The 15965-nt window shown below is 35.1% G+C and overlaps 1 protein-coding gene across 3 annotated transcripts in view; it reads left to right on the forward strand.

Annotated features, from left to right (window-relative positions):
* The window catches only part of LOC123318560 (glycerol-3-phosphate acyltransferase 3), a 39557-nt gene extending 24836 nt beyond the window's left edge, over positions 1 to 14721 (forward strand). The window contains exons 3-7 of one of the 3 annotated variants that reach the window (XM_044905228.1): positions 256 to 501; positions 2150 to 2386; positions 8876 to 8991; positions 12067 to 12417; positions 14036 to 14721. In XM_044905228.1, the coding sequence (XP_044761163.1) occupies positions 256 to 501; positions 2150 to 2386; positions 8876 to 8991; positions 12067 to 12417; positions 14036 to 14123 (1038 nt within the window). In that variant the 3' untranslated portion in view covers positions 14124 to 14721. Of the gene's footprint in view, positions 1 to 255; positions 502 to 2149; positions 2387 to 5181; positions 5416 to 8875; positions 8992 to 12066; positions 12418 to 14035 lie in introns of all 3 variants that reach the window. The other 2 variants (XM_044905229.1, XM_044905230.1) reach the window with 2 other exon arrangements.
* The last annotated feature ends 1244 nt before the right edge of the window (positions 14722 to 15965 follow it).

Here is a 15965-nt window from a genome sequence, read left to right on the forward strand (position 1 = left end):
TGAATGTTCATTCCTGTCACGTGTGTTGAACGACTCAAGCGTTTTCAGTGCGGACAAGAAGACGTTCTAGAATCTAGATGATCCACGCCCTAGTCGCGTGGTATGACTCTTGAAGCCCTTAAATGCGAAACTTTCAAAAAGCAATGAAAATATTTCTGATGAAATTCGATTGTTTGTTCTTTCTATTCTCAATACATAAATAGCAGCCCCCGTATTATTATATTGTGAATTTTAATTGATATCTGGTAACTGCAGGAAGAATTCAAGGACTTCGATCTGTCCAGTGTGGTGGATTACATTAAGGTTGGAGTAGAGGCCATAATCGAAGACGAGGTAACATCTCGGTTTGAGGCTGAAGAACTGAAGAACTGGAACCTACTGATAAGGACCAACAGGCATTACGAATTCATCAGCTTGAAACTGACGATCCTATGGATTTGTGGCTTTTTCCTGAGATACTTCTTCCTGTTTCCACTACGAGTATTGATCTGTTGTTTTGGGGTAAGCTATAATATTCCCTCATTAGTTCTCAATCTATCTTCAGTGAGATTCTTTTTCTGTTGATACTTTATTCTTCATCAGGAAGGACCTTCTTCTTTTCAATTTCAATGTAAATCCATCTTATCGTAAAAATTCTATTTTTTTTATTACTTTTTAGTTATCCCTTCACTAGCGTAAAAATTGTTGGCAAAATTTATATAAGTATTGTTATAATATAATAATCTGAAAAACTTTTTTGCCAGTGGTTCTTTTCAACATCATCTAACATAGGCTTTCACGATTCTTCGAAACCTTCAAATATTTATAATAGTAATGGTGAATATGAACAGTCATTACAAAAAAAAAATGGTTCATGAAACCATTGATGGACGTTCATATAAAAAAAAATAGGGCTATTCAACGCGTTATATAAAAGTGTCATTTCAATTGTTGCAGATATTAATTTCTAAGTAACCAAAAATTCTCTTTCAAGAAAATGAACTAAGTGACCTCTGATATTTCACGGGATCATAAAGAGTGTTCATTAAATTTCGTCATCAAGTAGGCAATGAAAATTTAAAGTTGATATTCGGTACTAGAACGATGTGCTGGTTTCTACCTAGATATAAATTATTTAAACACATTGAAGGAAATCACCCGTGATAGAAATGAATTTTGAATAACCTAGAGGTTTTTTTCCTTAACGAATCAAGAGTAAACTGCTCATCAAAAGATATTTGTATTGAATTAATTTGTGTTTTCGTTTTAGAAAAACAGAATTTCCTTTTAAAATGGGTTCAAATTAAGATCAACATAAAATTCTAGGTTTTTGATGAATAGTTCGGCGTAGCAAAGTACCTACGGTGATGGTAAACGTGAAATCACATTTGGCTAACATTTAATAAATTGGCCACTTGCACTGGTGTTCAACCATTCTGAAGCATCCCTGAAGCTCTGTTGAAATCGTCATCGGTTAAAACTTGTTTCGGCATAATGAAAATTTCATTTTTAATTGCATAGAACCGTTTGATCTCATCGAAAACAAAATACAGACTGAAAAGAAAGTCATCAAAATAGGCACTTCTGACACACATGGACAAAGAATTATTGAACTTTATGAAAACTGGCTTCACTTCGGGCTTTCAGATCCTAAATTAATATGGAGTTTCGTTCATATTTTGAACCCTAAAATCACCCATGAAATAAATAAATGTTAAATCCTGACATATTATTTCTTTATGGAAATCTTACGCGAATCTAGTTTTGAATACCCTCCCTGTATAAATTATCAACCTTTTGAACATCATAGCCTGCTTGTCGACGAATTTCAATGATTTCTTTTCAATTCGATAACATCAAGTGCAATTAGTATTAGTAAAGATTTCAGATATACGAATAACTGATATGATTACTCTTGATCTTAAACACTGCACTTTTCGTAGTTTCAATTTTCTAATAATCATTAGACATTTTTCTTCGATAACGATAATAGTTCCGGAACAATAGTGTTTACATATTACTTATGTAGTATGCTACCTAACAACCCGCATAAAATTTGTGATTTAGGCATTATAACGATAAAGGAAAATTCACATATTTCTCTCATCCATTTCACGAGTTCAAAATCATCGAGAATAAATGTTTCAAGAGAAATTTGTTACCCGAACAGATTTTGTGGATGCTAATATCAACCTATCTCTTGGGAAAACTACCGGAAGGTGCCGTTAAACGTTGGGTGAACAAGAGGGTGTACATTATAGCTTTCAGAATTTTCGCCAGATCCTTTATCGGCTATATCAATATACACAATAAGCAGTACAGACCCGCCAATGCTTCGGTGTGCGTTGCCAACCACACCACGCCGATGGATGTAGTAATCCTTTCGACGGACAACTGCTTCTCTCTGGTGAGTCAACACGGCCCGGAGTCCCAGTCCACATTGTCCAACGCTAGAAATACGCCCGAGCTACCTAGCAGAATAGCTTTTGTGTCTGTCCTTTCGTTTTTCTTATTTTTCAGGGTTGTTTTTTCATTGTATTGGGGTGAGAGTTTTTTGCCGGCATGATCTCGGACTGATCGAAAATTTACCAATGTTTGTATCGAGAAACGTCAAGTCTTAATTAGAAAATACATATTTTTAGAATTTTTCTATGGGCCTAAGATAATAGGTTTGTACGTAGAGTGGTTTGCAACGACTGTAAACTGTACAGAGCAAGCGCAATTCCATTTTAGGGTAGCGAAAATCCATTTGCGCTTGCTCTGTACAGTTCACAACCGTTGTGAACCACTCTACGGACAAGCCTAATATCAGATATCTCATAATGTTATTATGTATTCACTTGATAATCTCCCTCAGTTGGTTTACACTAAACTAGCCGGTGTTAATCATTCAAGAAGTTTACCTGCACCCACCTGAAGATGGTATTGTGATATCAAAACACGTCTCGTGGTTTGAAAACTAATTTTTGTGAAAATCATATAATCTCTTTTCAGCTTAAATTAAAATATACAGTTCTCCCACAAAGGTGGAAGAAGAATGATAGTTATGTTTTTTCAAATGGAACACCCTGTGTATTTTTACCTATTTGATTGTCTACTCAGTTTTTAACATTTCCATTAACCATCATATGACAGCTAAATTCATCTCAATAACAAAGAAAATTGTTTAAAATACCCAGTTATTCGTAGTAATTTCGTAACATAGACATAGAGACATGGACTGAGCAATGTCAGCATGAAATTGGCTTCTTTATAGAAAGAGAGAAATGATCGTCAGGCATTCACCTGTCTCTTTTTTGTTCACATAAAAGTGAATGTGGACTAATCAAACTTCTAGAAAAAGACAACTGCATGCCCGATGTTCAACTGAACATCTCTCTGTCACTTTTTTTGACCGTATTTCATGCATGGATAGAAAGGGAAGGCACAGTTCAATGTCCATGTCTATATGTCGTATGCTTAGTAAACGAGGGCCAATTTTCCATGATTTATCATACGTTTCTGTTTGATGTCGACTTATTAAATTGTTTCTTGAAATTTATTTTTTCTATAAGCGTGTGCGTTCAACCTTTTTCCCGCACGCATTTCAAGTTGCAAAGAGTCACTTTTCCAAAACGCGCGGAAAGAACGCCTGCTATTTCTTTCCCGCACGCATTTGCGTGCGGGAATGGATTAGCAGGGGTTTTTCCCGCACGCAAATCTTATAGAATAAATTAAATTCTATCATGTCTCTATGCACCGAACGTCAACGATGAGTAACCCATGGTAACGACATGCAGAATTACGTCATTTTTTATATGAATTAATCAAATGAGATATAATCTGTTTCGTGAAATGAAAACATTTATATATTTCAAGCGCTTGTAGAAAAAATATTGTTCCTAACTCTTGCGGAAAGTGTCTTGCCCGCACTCAACTGCTTACCCGAACTCTGCTTCGCATCGTTCGGGCAACGGCAGTTTCGTGCGGGCAAGTATCACTTTCCGCACTTGATAGGAAAATAACTATTGTGTCGAGTAACTGATCGAAATGTCATGGTATCTAGGAAGTCTTATAAATTTAGGTATAACATATGGTCAATATATAATGTTTAAAATTAGGTCGAAAACAAAAATAAGCAATAACAAACAGTGATGTTTTTCTGTCATAACCTGTATAAATACTAACGGTACAGAGTATTTCACACAAATGAAATTTTCGAATAAAGTACATCGAGCTTAATTCGAAACAATCACTTATGGGTATTTTAGGTGCCTCATTTCCAATTTATAGAGTTATTCTCATTCTGTAATTTTTATGAAAAAAAAAATAACAAAGGATGATGTTTCAACTTGTTTTCTGACAATCGAATGTCTTTATTCGAATCTAATCTATGATTCGGCTCATGCTATAACAATGTCTACGTATCATTTTTTATTATCAAAATTTATCGGTAATTTTGCTATGAAAAAATCGGAGTGCTGACTAGTACTATCATAGAGTATCAAGAAGAGGATTCACTATTTCATTTTGGCCTGTTGAATTTCAATGACCTTGAGCCTTTTCTGCATTACGAAAACAAAAGCCAATGTTCATTCGACAGTTTGATTAGTCGCACGGTATCGTTTGACAGTAGGGAACTCTAGCCGCTGTGTTTCTGGTGCCTAGCGTCTACTCCCTCACGTGAAGGTTCAAATTCCACGACTCAGATCTTGCCTTGTAAATTGACAGACTGAAACACCTTCTTGAATCTTTTTGGTGCTAGTAGTAGTGAATGTTATCGTTTCACTTTTGATGTAAGACTAGGGATTGTCAAAAAATAAAGTTGAAGATCTAAATTCTTCTGCAACACTTCTGATGTAGATTGAAGGATAATTCGGGTGGTATTATTCCTCAATATCTGAAACACCAGGGAAAATACTAAAAAAATTTCATTGATAAATGGTTCTGCGTAAGTAATTATTGCACTATTTATCAGAACTTGAAACAATGTTGTTTCTGGCATGAATTTCTCAAGTGTTGAAACCGATGCCGTCTAGTTAGGTTCAGGAGATTAAAACAAGTAATATGTAAAAACTGTAACTGAAAACCTTCTGCGGTCTGTTGTATAACAACCTTTATGTTCGAGCATGGCGGAAGAAAACTCTCATCGTTGTAATATCTATTTCTTTCATGATCGATACTTCTTTCATCGTTTTGCTAGCATTTTGTGGGGTGTTTCAGGTTTGCTGGTTAACACTGTGTACGGCCCTTGTGGGCTATTTACCGGACGGAGATCTTAAGCAAAAAGTAAATAGGTATATATCGATTATGTGCTTTGGAATATTGTCTAACGCACTTTCTGCGGTGATCACCTATCATAACGAAGAGAACAGACCGAAAAGTGGAATCTGTGTTGCCAATCATACCTCCCCCATTGACGTCTTGACTTTAATGTGCGATAATTGTTACTCATTGGTAGGTAGAGTCCAAGTTCATGTTGTAATTTCGAGTTTTGGGTTGTGGTAATATCGATGTTCGATGTGATGGGGATGTGCATGTTTTTTTTTCATAGCATGAAGCATTCATAAGACTGAGCAATGTTGTAGTGGAAGATGATACGTTTTTACGCAGAGCAGTAATGATGGTGGTGATGACGAAAAACAATGAAAACCACCTTTGCAATATCCATTCAACGGCATAGTGTGCGCTAAACTCAATATTTCAGTACCTAAATCAGTTGAAGTATGAATGAAATAAACAAGGATTTCGTTAGAATTCCTGGAATGGAATACAAAAGCCGTTCTAGGCCTCGCCTCTGGATGTTCTGCATGGAAGTTCTGTCAGAAACAACTCAGGTATTGCAGTCTGGATTCAATTATTGGTCCCACGTATATTGTACAGAGAGAGTAGCATGTAGTAATTGATGTTACATTTCCTCACTACTTACAGGAGGTAGTACATTCTGCAGTAGAGTAACACAACTTTCCGGATTGAGGGTTATCAAAAGATCATTGCACCTTTCTGGAGGACTACAGCTTCAGTGAGTTATATCAGCGTACATAGAAACAGAAGATGCAGGTAGATCGTGTATCTATAGGGGAATAGTGCTCGAATTAGCGACACTTGTGGAAGATCTGCCAACTAGAGCATAGCAATGACTCAGTCCCTGAAGAGGAAACCTATTCGAGAAGTTTTGCGAGTTCATAAGAAATAAAATTATGCCGTATCAGAATTCGTTCCTTTTAAACACTCGCTGAAAACGTGTGTATCAACTTCACGAGAAGATCGTTTTCTCCACGATGATGGTTCAATAAGTACGTCCTCTGAAGACAAGGCGGAACTTTTTGCCAAGTTATTTTTCCGCCATTTTTACATTACCCTCTCCGATCAATATGGTGCTTCAACGGTACCCGAGGTCCCACATAAAATTAAAACCTGAACTTCCGCATACTGAAATATTGGAGTTTGCCATTCTTATACTGGATATTATAGAATACTCCATTCACTTTTATTTTAGCACTCGGTTGGCCATGGAAATTTGACACATTTCACTCTGTATAGTACGAAAATGTGGGGTTATGACGCTTGTCAAATCATTTTTGGGTTTTAAATCAACGCTATGTTGCCCGTTCTACGTGAAAGTTTCTGTTATTACGTATTTTATCACAATGTCGAATCTCTTCGGAAAATATGTGACGAACATAATTGAGTTTATACAAACTGATTGAAGGCATACCAAATCCAGTTATTTGCATGGAAAATACAAGAGATCAGTATAATATTATAATATGCACTAGCGTGAGGAGAGTTAATGTTCGTTATCTTCTTTGGCTAAATTTTGAATACGTTACATCAGTTGTAGATTTCAAAAATATTAACCCGAAGATGGAATGCATATGATGCAGTGGTTGGGAATGGGTATCTGCCGAAGGGATTAACAGATAATTACAAGAATGTTAAATTCTTCAACAAAAATCATCTTGCATTAATATAAGTAAAAGGAATTAAAGGAAGTTTAAAGTCAAGATGAACTTCACCTTTGAACAAAAATTTCACATGAATAAACAATTCAGGACAACTGGCGCTTATTTGTGGCTGTTCATCTTAATACATTGATATAATTATAATAATAAGATATTTATTGGTTCCTTAAAACATTTACAATGTATAGGACAAGTCAAATGAAAAATAGAAAAATCAATTTTCGGGAACTCATTCTACGATGACATTCATCGAAAAGCCTGTAGTAAACTCTTCGCAATAATTCACTCAAACATGAAATTCTCAAATGCCACCACTTTTTTGGGTCTCCCAATAGAAGGAAATTCTTTGTCATCCTCATCATTCACAATCTTTCTGATTGTGGAAATATACAGCTGAAATATAAGTCGTTTAGATTCAGATGAAACATTATATAAATTCTCTTACATTGAATATGTTCACTACCGTCTGATATACCTATTGTAGATATTAGAATATCAGGGTATAACTATTTGAATGAGCGGACCTGAATTCAAAATAGCACTTCCTGAAACCCTGTCTCTTTTTTCAATCACTTTCGGCATTTTCGTAATAAAAATTGATATTAGTTGTGGCAACGGCGTTATGACATTAACGACATTTCGTGAGTGCCAACCTTACTCCGTTCTAGTTACAAAAACTTGAGAAAATTATTTCATGACCAACCGACTGCTAAAATAAATGTTAATGGAGTAAAAATATTTTTTCATTATTACTGTTATTTCAAATTTCATATTTTTTAAGCTGGGAACGCACCGGATGCAACATTTTGTTTCGAGGTGTTGCGAGATATTGCAAGGTGCGCATTTCTTTCAGAATCAAATGAGGCGGCACACACCGCAACATGGATTTTAGTTTGCAACACTTTTTATGAGAGACTTATGCAACTTTTCGCATCAAAATGTTGCATCTGGTGCGTTTTCAGCCTTATTCCTCTACTTTATGTAGCGGAATCGCTATTATTAATAATAAGTAATCAATCGTATTCATTCAATCAAATAATATGATGATGCGAAACGTCGCTCATTGAAAGTTTAACGCAAAACTGAAATGATGATTCATGCTATCCTTAGAAAAAATATGCAAATTTCCTCAGATTACGATTGTGATGTGCATGAGTACGTAGAAGCCTGGAACAACAAAACAATCAAGTTAAAATGACTCATATTTCACAATCAAACCATCGAACATATTTGGGAACTTCATTGTCAAGCACATGCTTGCTTGCGAAAAACAAAATGCTTATGTTCCTAGTTTAACGTCTTGTGTGGTGGTAGAAAATTTTATTGTATTCATTTTTGGTTCAGTTGTTTCCTTCACGTTCAGTAGTTCGTTGTTTCCTCCCCAGTTTTGAATGGAGTGTTGACTGTACATATATTATGAATTTTTATCATTTCCTATTCTCACTTGAATGCACTTCAGTACTTTTTCAGTGAAAATTCTCCCCCTTTTCATATGCTTTTGATTGGTGAAATTCATCATAGAAAATATTTTTGATGAATCGAAATTGTAGGTCCATACCCAGAAATTGCAAGACAGAGTCCATCAAGAACTAGTTTAAATATATGCCTTGAACTCTTTGCATTAGACTTCCGGGGTAAAAGTACTTTTTCCTACTAACGTTTTTTCGGTGTTCTAACTGAATAGTTAAATGAATTTTCTTGTAGAAAACTTGTCTATACCATAACTTTTTTCGTGATTCTTTTAAATGCTTCGCATTTACTAATATCGCTTTCAATCTTATTTTTCCAATGTCCTATTAACCCTGTTTGTAGTTGACGGCTTGATTAGATTTCACTGCATGAAGTTTAAGATCTGTAATAATGATCTTGTGTTGTATTTTGGTGAGTAGCGATATATTTGAACAGTTCAGGTAGGACGATGTCGATTATAATTCTCTTCATACCACTTTTAGATCGGCCAAAGTCATGGTGGTTTCTTGGGATTACTACAAAGAGCTCTAGCTAGAGCTTCACCGCACATTTGGTTTGAGAGGTCAGAAGTTAGAGATCGACATGCTGTGGCTAACAAGTAAGTGAATTTCTGTACTTTATTTATACAGGGTGTTTCAATAAGAGCGCAAGATTTGATGACCACGTGGCAAAGTATACAAATATTTACTGATCTATTAGTTGGGGAGCCGAAGAGGGAAATTCGAGATTTACTCGAGTGTGTCAGATTAATATAAGGGGATATACCTTAGACCCTGTAGAGTACCTCTACCAAAAATTAGACCTCTATATAGGGGGAATTGTCTAGGACAGCCTGTCAGAAAAAAGTAAAAAAAGATCATTGTACATACTCGAGCGTGTCCTATTAAGATATATGTGGTTAATTACATGTTGAAAAGTATATATTCTCTTAATCTGACAATTTAAGCGTGTCGAAAATGTGTGGGAGGGCGCCAAAGTTGCAAAAAAAAGTCACGTGTACATTCTCGAGCGCGGAGGCGTTTTTTCTTATTTTGAATCTAATGATTACTACTACTATTGTAAGTTTCTCAGAAAAAGAGAACGAGAATGGGGTATCAGATTTTGTCTATCTCCTCTGGTTTAAAAGCTGTAGTGCTAAAACATCGAAATTTGCCCACCCTGTACATACTCGAGCGTGTCAGATTAAAATATATGTGGTTAATTACATGTTGAAAAGTATTTATTCTCTTAATGTGACAATTTAAGAGTGTCGAAAATGTGTGGGAGGGCGCCAAAGTTGCAAAAAAAAAACGTCACGTGTACATTCTCGAGTGCGGTGGCGTTTCTTATTTTGAAGCTAATGATTCATGAATAACGGAAAAAATATAATCTGACAGTTTTAGCAGACCGAAATAATAAAATTGGCCATAAAGGTCACAAATATCAGTTTTTTTTTTATTTTCTCCTTCCCTGGGCTTCAAATCTTTTTGGCATTCATTATAAAAGTTGTAGAGCATAACATTTGCTACAAATTTTGTCCTAAGCAATTTTTTCTACGTTTAAACGTTTTTGAGATATATGGCGATTAATGCGAGGTATTCAGCGATACATGCTGAAGCGAAAATTCACTCGTTGGAAAACAGTACATTCTAGGGTTCAGTCACAAACAACACTAAAATTTTCGTGACTAATTTCGAAATTGTCATCATAAAAATACCTTGTCATTTTGACAATTGGATGAATGTAGATTAGACTGGGATTCTACATTGACCTTGCCCTTTCGCATGTGTGGCTAAGCTCCTCGCCCTTATCGCCCTCTTACTCGAGAACGGTTAAGATTATATAAAATCGCCTCAGACAAAAGTTGTATAGAATTTTATTATTTACAACTTTCATAATGAATACAAAAACGATTAGAGGTACAGGCAGGGAAATATTCGAACAAAAACACGTCAACACGTCTGCAACACTGAGGTTAACCATATGTATGAGAATCTGACACGCTCGAGAATGTACAACTAACGATTGTTTTTTAAACATTTTTAAAGGACCGCTGTGACCTTGCGTCACGTACAAATTGTCAGTACCTTGAAAAGTAGCTTTCTTTGGGTCCAATTAACATATCCTACAAAAATCTGACACGCTGGAATTTTTTTTACCATTTTCAACACTTCCGTACGGCCAGTCCCACCGCGCAAACTGTCAGATAAGCATGAATTCATTATCAGAGATACGTAGGACATATACAGTATATTAATCTGACACACTCGAGTATGTACACCTGACGATTTTTTTTACATCTTTGAGACCCTGCAGACGCTTTCCCCACCGCTGAAAGTGCATACATCATAGAATATTTTTTTCTTTCTACCATCTTATCTTCAAAATCCACTAGGTCTCCACGACTCTCGAATAAATCCCTATTTAGTATCGTCGGCTTCCCAACTATATAAGGTACTCATTATCTATGAAACAAAATATTTTGTGAAAAGCCGCCATGGCCATGCTGGCACAGGAACATTCTTTTGACGACACTTCCAATAACATTTTTATATACATTTGACGGTATTTGATTGCTAGAGCCTTTAATTACGGACTTCAATGATTCGTGATAATGACAGATCCGCTTGTTCGTATAAACCTATAGCCAGTTGAATGTGAATGTTTCACGAATGGTATGATATGGTGCATCGTTCTGCTAGAACCATGCACGTATTGAGGATGATTGCTATTTCATAAAATGAGAGGAAAAAACATAGTATGGAAAAAACTGTCAAAAAAGTATTAGACCCGTTTGCACCAACGCACTTAGTGTTAAGTGTCTCTTAAAATGAACCCTTAACTTAAATTACGTTGCACCAACTGTTAAGTGACATTTAAATGGCTAAAGCTAGCCTTAAATTTAAGCGCTCCTGTAATGAGCACTTGGGTATGTAAGGGCGGGATTCTAACCTAAAATAATTTGCTGAACTGGCTGCAGAACTTCCCATTCTTGATGGATTTTGAAAATTGAATGAATTCATTACTGAATACCAAGCCTTTTCTTTTGCCTATATTGTAATGCCATCAGTCTTTTTTAATTTTTAATTTGGTGTCACAAATCATACTATAGTTAGCAACAAACTATTTTCTTCTGTTGAGAAGTTGAGTGCCCTTTGTAAATTACCACTACTTGCTTGACAATCATTCACCGTATTCGTACTAACAAGGGCAATAAGGACATTTTCTTCACGTTCCTCTTCAACATTAGTAAAACAAATTCACACAAGACCTTTCATTCCTTACAAAGAAAGTGTTGTACTTATATAAACTTAGGTACCTTTTATTTGACAATCATTATCATTATCAATATAAATGCTAATTCAACAACAAAAAGTTGTTCTTTGATAATATAATAATGTCCTTGTCACTGACTGACATGACAATAAAGTTAGGTTAATGAAATGATAACGATCATCGGCAACCGGCCAACCAATGAAATAGCTTTATTGGACTAGGATGAAATTGCACCAAAATAAAAAACTGAAATATCACTAGATATAAAAACTTAAGGGCCCCTTACTTAAGATTCTGTTAAGCCACAGTAGTGTAACTGGGAATAAAATTAAGCGTCCTCCTTTTAAAGGGGATTGGTGCAAACGGGCCTTAGAGCTTAAATTTCTGTGAACGATTTCATTTTAATTTTCTTCTGTAGATTGAAAGAGCACGTTTCGAACCCCAACAATCCCCCAATTCTCATCTTCCCTGAAGGCACCTGTATCAACAACACCTCGGTTATGCAGTTCAAGAAGGGCAGTTTTGAGGTGGAGAGCGTCATCTATCCGGTTGCAATAAAGTACGACCCCCGTTTCGGAGACGCGTTCTGGAATAGCAGCAGGTATTCGATGTTGCAGTACCTGTACATGATGATGACCAGTTGGGCCATCGTGTGCGACGTGTGGTATCTGCCCCCGATGCACAGGAAAGAGGGGGAGACGGCGATAGACTTCGCAAATAGAGTGAAGAGTGTTATTGCCAAACAGGGTGGACTGGTGGATTTGGTCTGGTAAGTTGCATGAACAAACAAATTATAAATACCTACGTAAAAAGGTCTTATTGATTGATCGATCATATACAGGGTGGCCATTTGAAAACGAAATAGACGAGATTACTGACGAAATAAAATTTTTCGATAGAAATGCTCGGACAGGTCGATTTCTGTTTCGAGGGGGACAACTTAAGATGTAGGTTACGGACGCATAGCGCTTCAACCCTTGCTACTACAACCCTCACCCCCAATTTTTGAATAGGGAAGATGGGGTGAGTGATACCTGATTTCAGCTCAGTAATTGTTTTTTTATTTTATGCATTAGTTCTCGAAATATTCTTAACTAAGTATTTGAAAATGAAGTGGTGTTTTCATGGCAATTGTAGTGTTTTTTTGTGAAAAATCGACATTTTGAGCTTCAAAACAACCATGACTGAGGCTTCCTTCCTCCAATCCACTGACATAGAAATCTTTAATCAAGATGTCGAACAAACAAAGCGTATAGCGAAGGAGCTCAATCTTGCTGAAACTCAATCTAAATTATCTTCGATATAATTTGCAGTATTTCCAATAACATGCGGTAACACTTGATCGATAGAAATCTCCAAAAAGTCCAAATACGTACTTATCTCTAATCAGTGAGCCAACTTAATGATCTGTTCGTAATAAATAAAAAATTTTCGATTCTCATTTTTTCGAAAAAGATATGAATTCAATAATCAACAAAATGAAAACATTATTGAAGCCAACTGAGAAAACACTCCATAATTAAGTCGGAAATCGTTTCACGAATTGGGACTGGAATATTTCTGTGGCATCGTTAATGATTTGATTTTCTTACCTGGTAATCTGATTAGTGATATGTACGTATTTGGACTTTTTGGAGATTTCTATCGATCAAGTGTTACCGCATGTTATTGGAAATACTGCAAATTATATCTAAGATAATTTAGATTGAGTTTCAGCAAGATTGAGCTCCTTCGCCTTGTTTGTTCGACATCTTGATTAAAGATTTCTATGTCAGTGGATTGGTGGAAGGAAGCCACAGTCATGGTTGTTTTGAAGCTCAAAATGTCGATTTTCCACAAAAAAAAAACACTACAATTGCCATGAAAACACCACTTCATTTTCAAATACTTAGTTAAGAATATTTCGAGAACTAATGCATAAAATGAAAAAACAATTACTGAGCTGAAATCAGTATAAAAATACCTTTCAAATGAGGTATCACTCACCCCATCTTCCCTATTCAAAAATTGGGGGTGAGGGTTGTAGTAGCAAGGGTTGAAGCGCTATGCGTCCGTAACCTACATCTTAAGTTGTCCCCCTCGAAACAGAAATCGACCTGTCCGAGCATTTCTATCGAAAAATTTTATTTCGTCAGTAATCTCGTCTGTTTCGATTTCAAATGGCCACCCTGTTTACTGCTCCACAAAGTTGAAGAAGTTCAGAAATTGTGTCATAAATAAAATTTTCGTGCCATAAGGTAGTTAATTGGAAACTGAAAATGGCCTGTCCGAGCGTTTTGCACGAAAACAGCAGTTACTAATATTCTTCCTTATTTTATTCATACACTATTACATTTTTAAAACTATATTGGACTCTTCTATTCCACTTTCAATTATTTGTTTTTCAGGGATGGTCAGTTGAAACGAATGAAGCCAAAGAAAGAATGGAGGGAAAGGCAACAAGAAGAATTCAGTAAGAGGTTGAAATCAGAATAATGAATGGAGTTTGTATTTTCCTGCGTTGATCAATAACTAAGGGTGCAAAGTCATTTTTTTCGCTCTGTTTAGATGAATTGTTTAAATTCGAAGCTCTAGTCACTTTGTATATTCTTATTGGAGATGCTACCTTTTAGTTCCTCACAAAGTTTATCTTAGCTTTTCAGTTGCTAGGTCTCTCCAAATCTACCTTTCTTCTCACAATTATTCAAGGCTTGTGTATTTATTTTAGAGATACCAGCATTCAAGTTTGGTTCTCCATCAAGCTCAACATTGAATTCTTCGTATTTCAATTGTTTATAGATGTGATTAATTTTTACCAAGAGATAATCATTAGCTTTGAAATTAATTATAGGGTTAATAAGGATAATAACACTAAATAGTATACTGAAAAGAACTATTTTTGATTACAGGTCAATAGTTGTATAGATCAGCATTGTATTATTGTTAAATTTAATTTTTTAAGTTATTCAGTTTATGATTACACTTTTTTACTCACTGCAGATATTTGTAATTTACTGAGTTAATATGTTGTTGTAAATAATGTGAAAAAGCTTCTTCTCTTGCATTGCTAAAAATGAATAAAGACTGAAATATATCCTCGAAAATTTTATGAAGAGTCACATTCTGGACCATTCTAAAATATTTAGTGGGGTTTTCTTCCAAATAATCCTTTTAACATCATTAACGATTCGATAGTACTCCGTTGGTCGACTTTGGTGATGTTTAGTTAGTAGAAACTTTTCTTTAGCTATATAAAGTATTGTTTTGGTCCATTAATAACTTCGCTATAAGCAAAAGATGAAACCTTTCTTCATATACCTATCCTATTTTGATATTTAAAAAAGTATTTAAAATTCAATTTAGTGATGATAAAATTATTTTCGAACTATTTCAGAAAAATTGAATAAACGCTATTGGTGTAATATATTTTAAGAGTGAAACATCTTGTTATTTGCCAGAGGACAAATATTCCAATAACCAAAATAGTAAAATTTTCTAGCTTCCTCGTCTCTATTTACCTCAGTATTAATGACTAAAAATTCATTTCAACAAACATAATGATAAATCCCATCTTTTTTGCATGTTTTAATCAATCCTTCTCCAACTGAAACATTGATTCAAATCAAAGAAAGCGATCAATTCATGCTGATCTTTTTTGATGATAATTGACCTGCAAGACGGCCGCGTAAATTCATTTTCGAGGAATAACGAGAATATTAGATATACAACGTGTCCCAAAATTCAACGATAGGCCGGCGCCGTAGGGTGGACATGGTCATAACTACTAAGAAAAAAAATCCAGCTCAATTTTTTATTTAATTACAGAATAAATTATGAAATTCTTCGAAAAACAACACCCTTCATAATATTTAAAGTTACTACGGCCACAATTTTTCGGAAATTTTTGTTTTCTTTTCTGTATCGGTAACTTGAGTAGTACTGCTGCCCACCACAACTCCTAAAAAACCCCGAAATCTTTTAGTTTTTGCACAAAAAATAATCAAAATATGTTTTTCCCACAAAATTTGAAAGATTTTTACTTTCAGCCAACTTTCCCTCATTATTTTGTGAAAAAAAGTATGGACACTATGGCGGCAAGTTTTTTGAAAAATTTACACAACTAACCAAAATTCTAAAATGGTAAAATACTTCAAGAAAACTAGACGCAAAAAGATCCATATTATTGGAAACAATAATGAAATTTCTTAATTGCTCTTGTTGGTAGTAATCAACTATGTGGTTTTTGTTGTTGAATTTATTAAAAAATGATATTTATTTATTTTTTCGATAATAAACCTTATAATAAAATGTTCAAATTGCTTGCCACCAGCATCAATA

This window comes from Coccinella septempunctata, chromosome 8 (genome assembly GCF_907165205.1).
Source record: "Coccinella septempunctata chromosome 8, icCocSept1.1, whole genome shotgun sequence".
NCBI lineage: Eukaryota > Metazoa > Arthropoda > Insecta > Coleoptera > Coccinellidae > Coccinella > Coccinella septempunctata.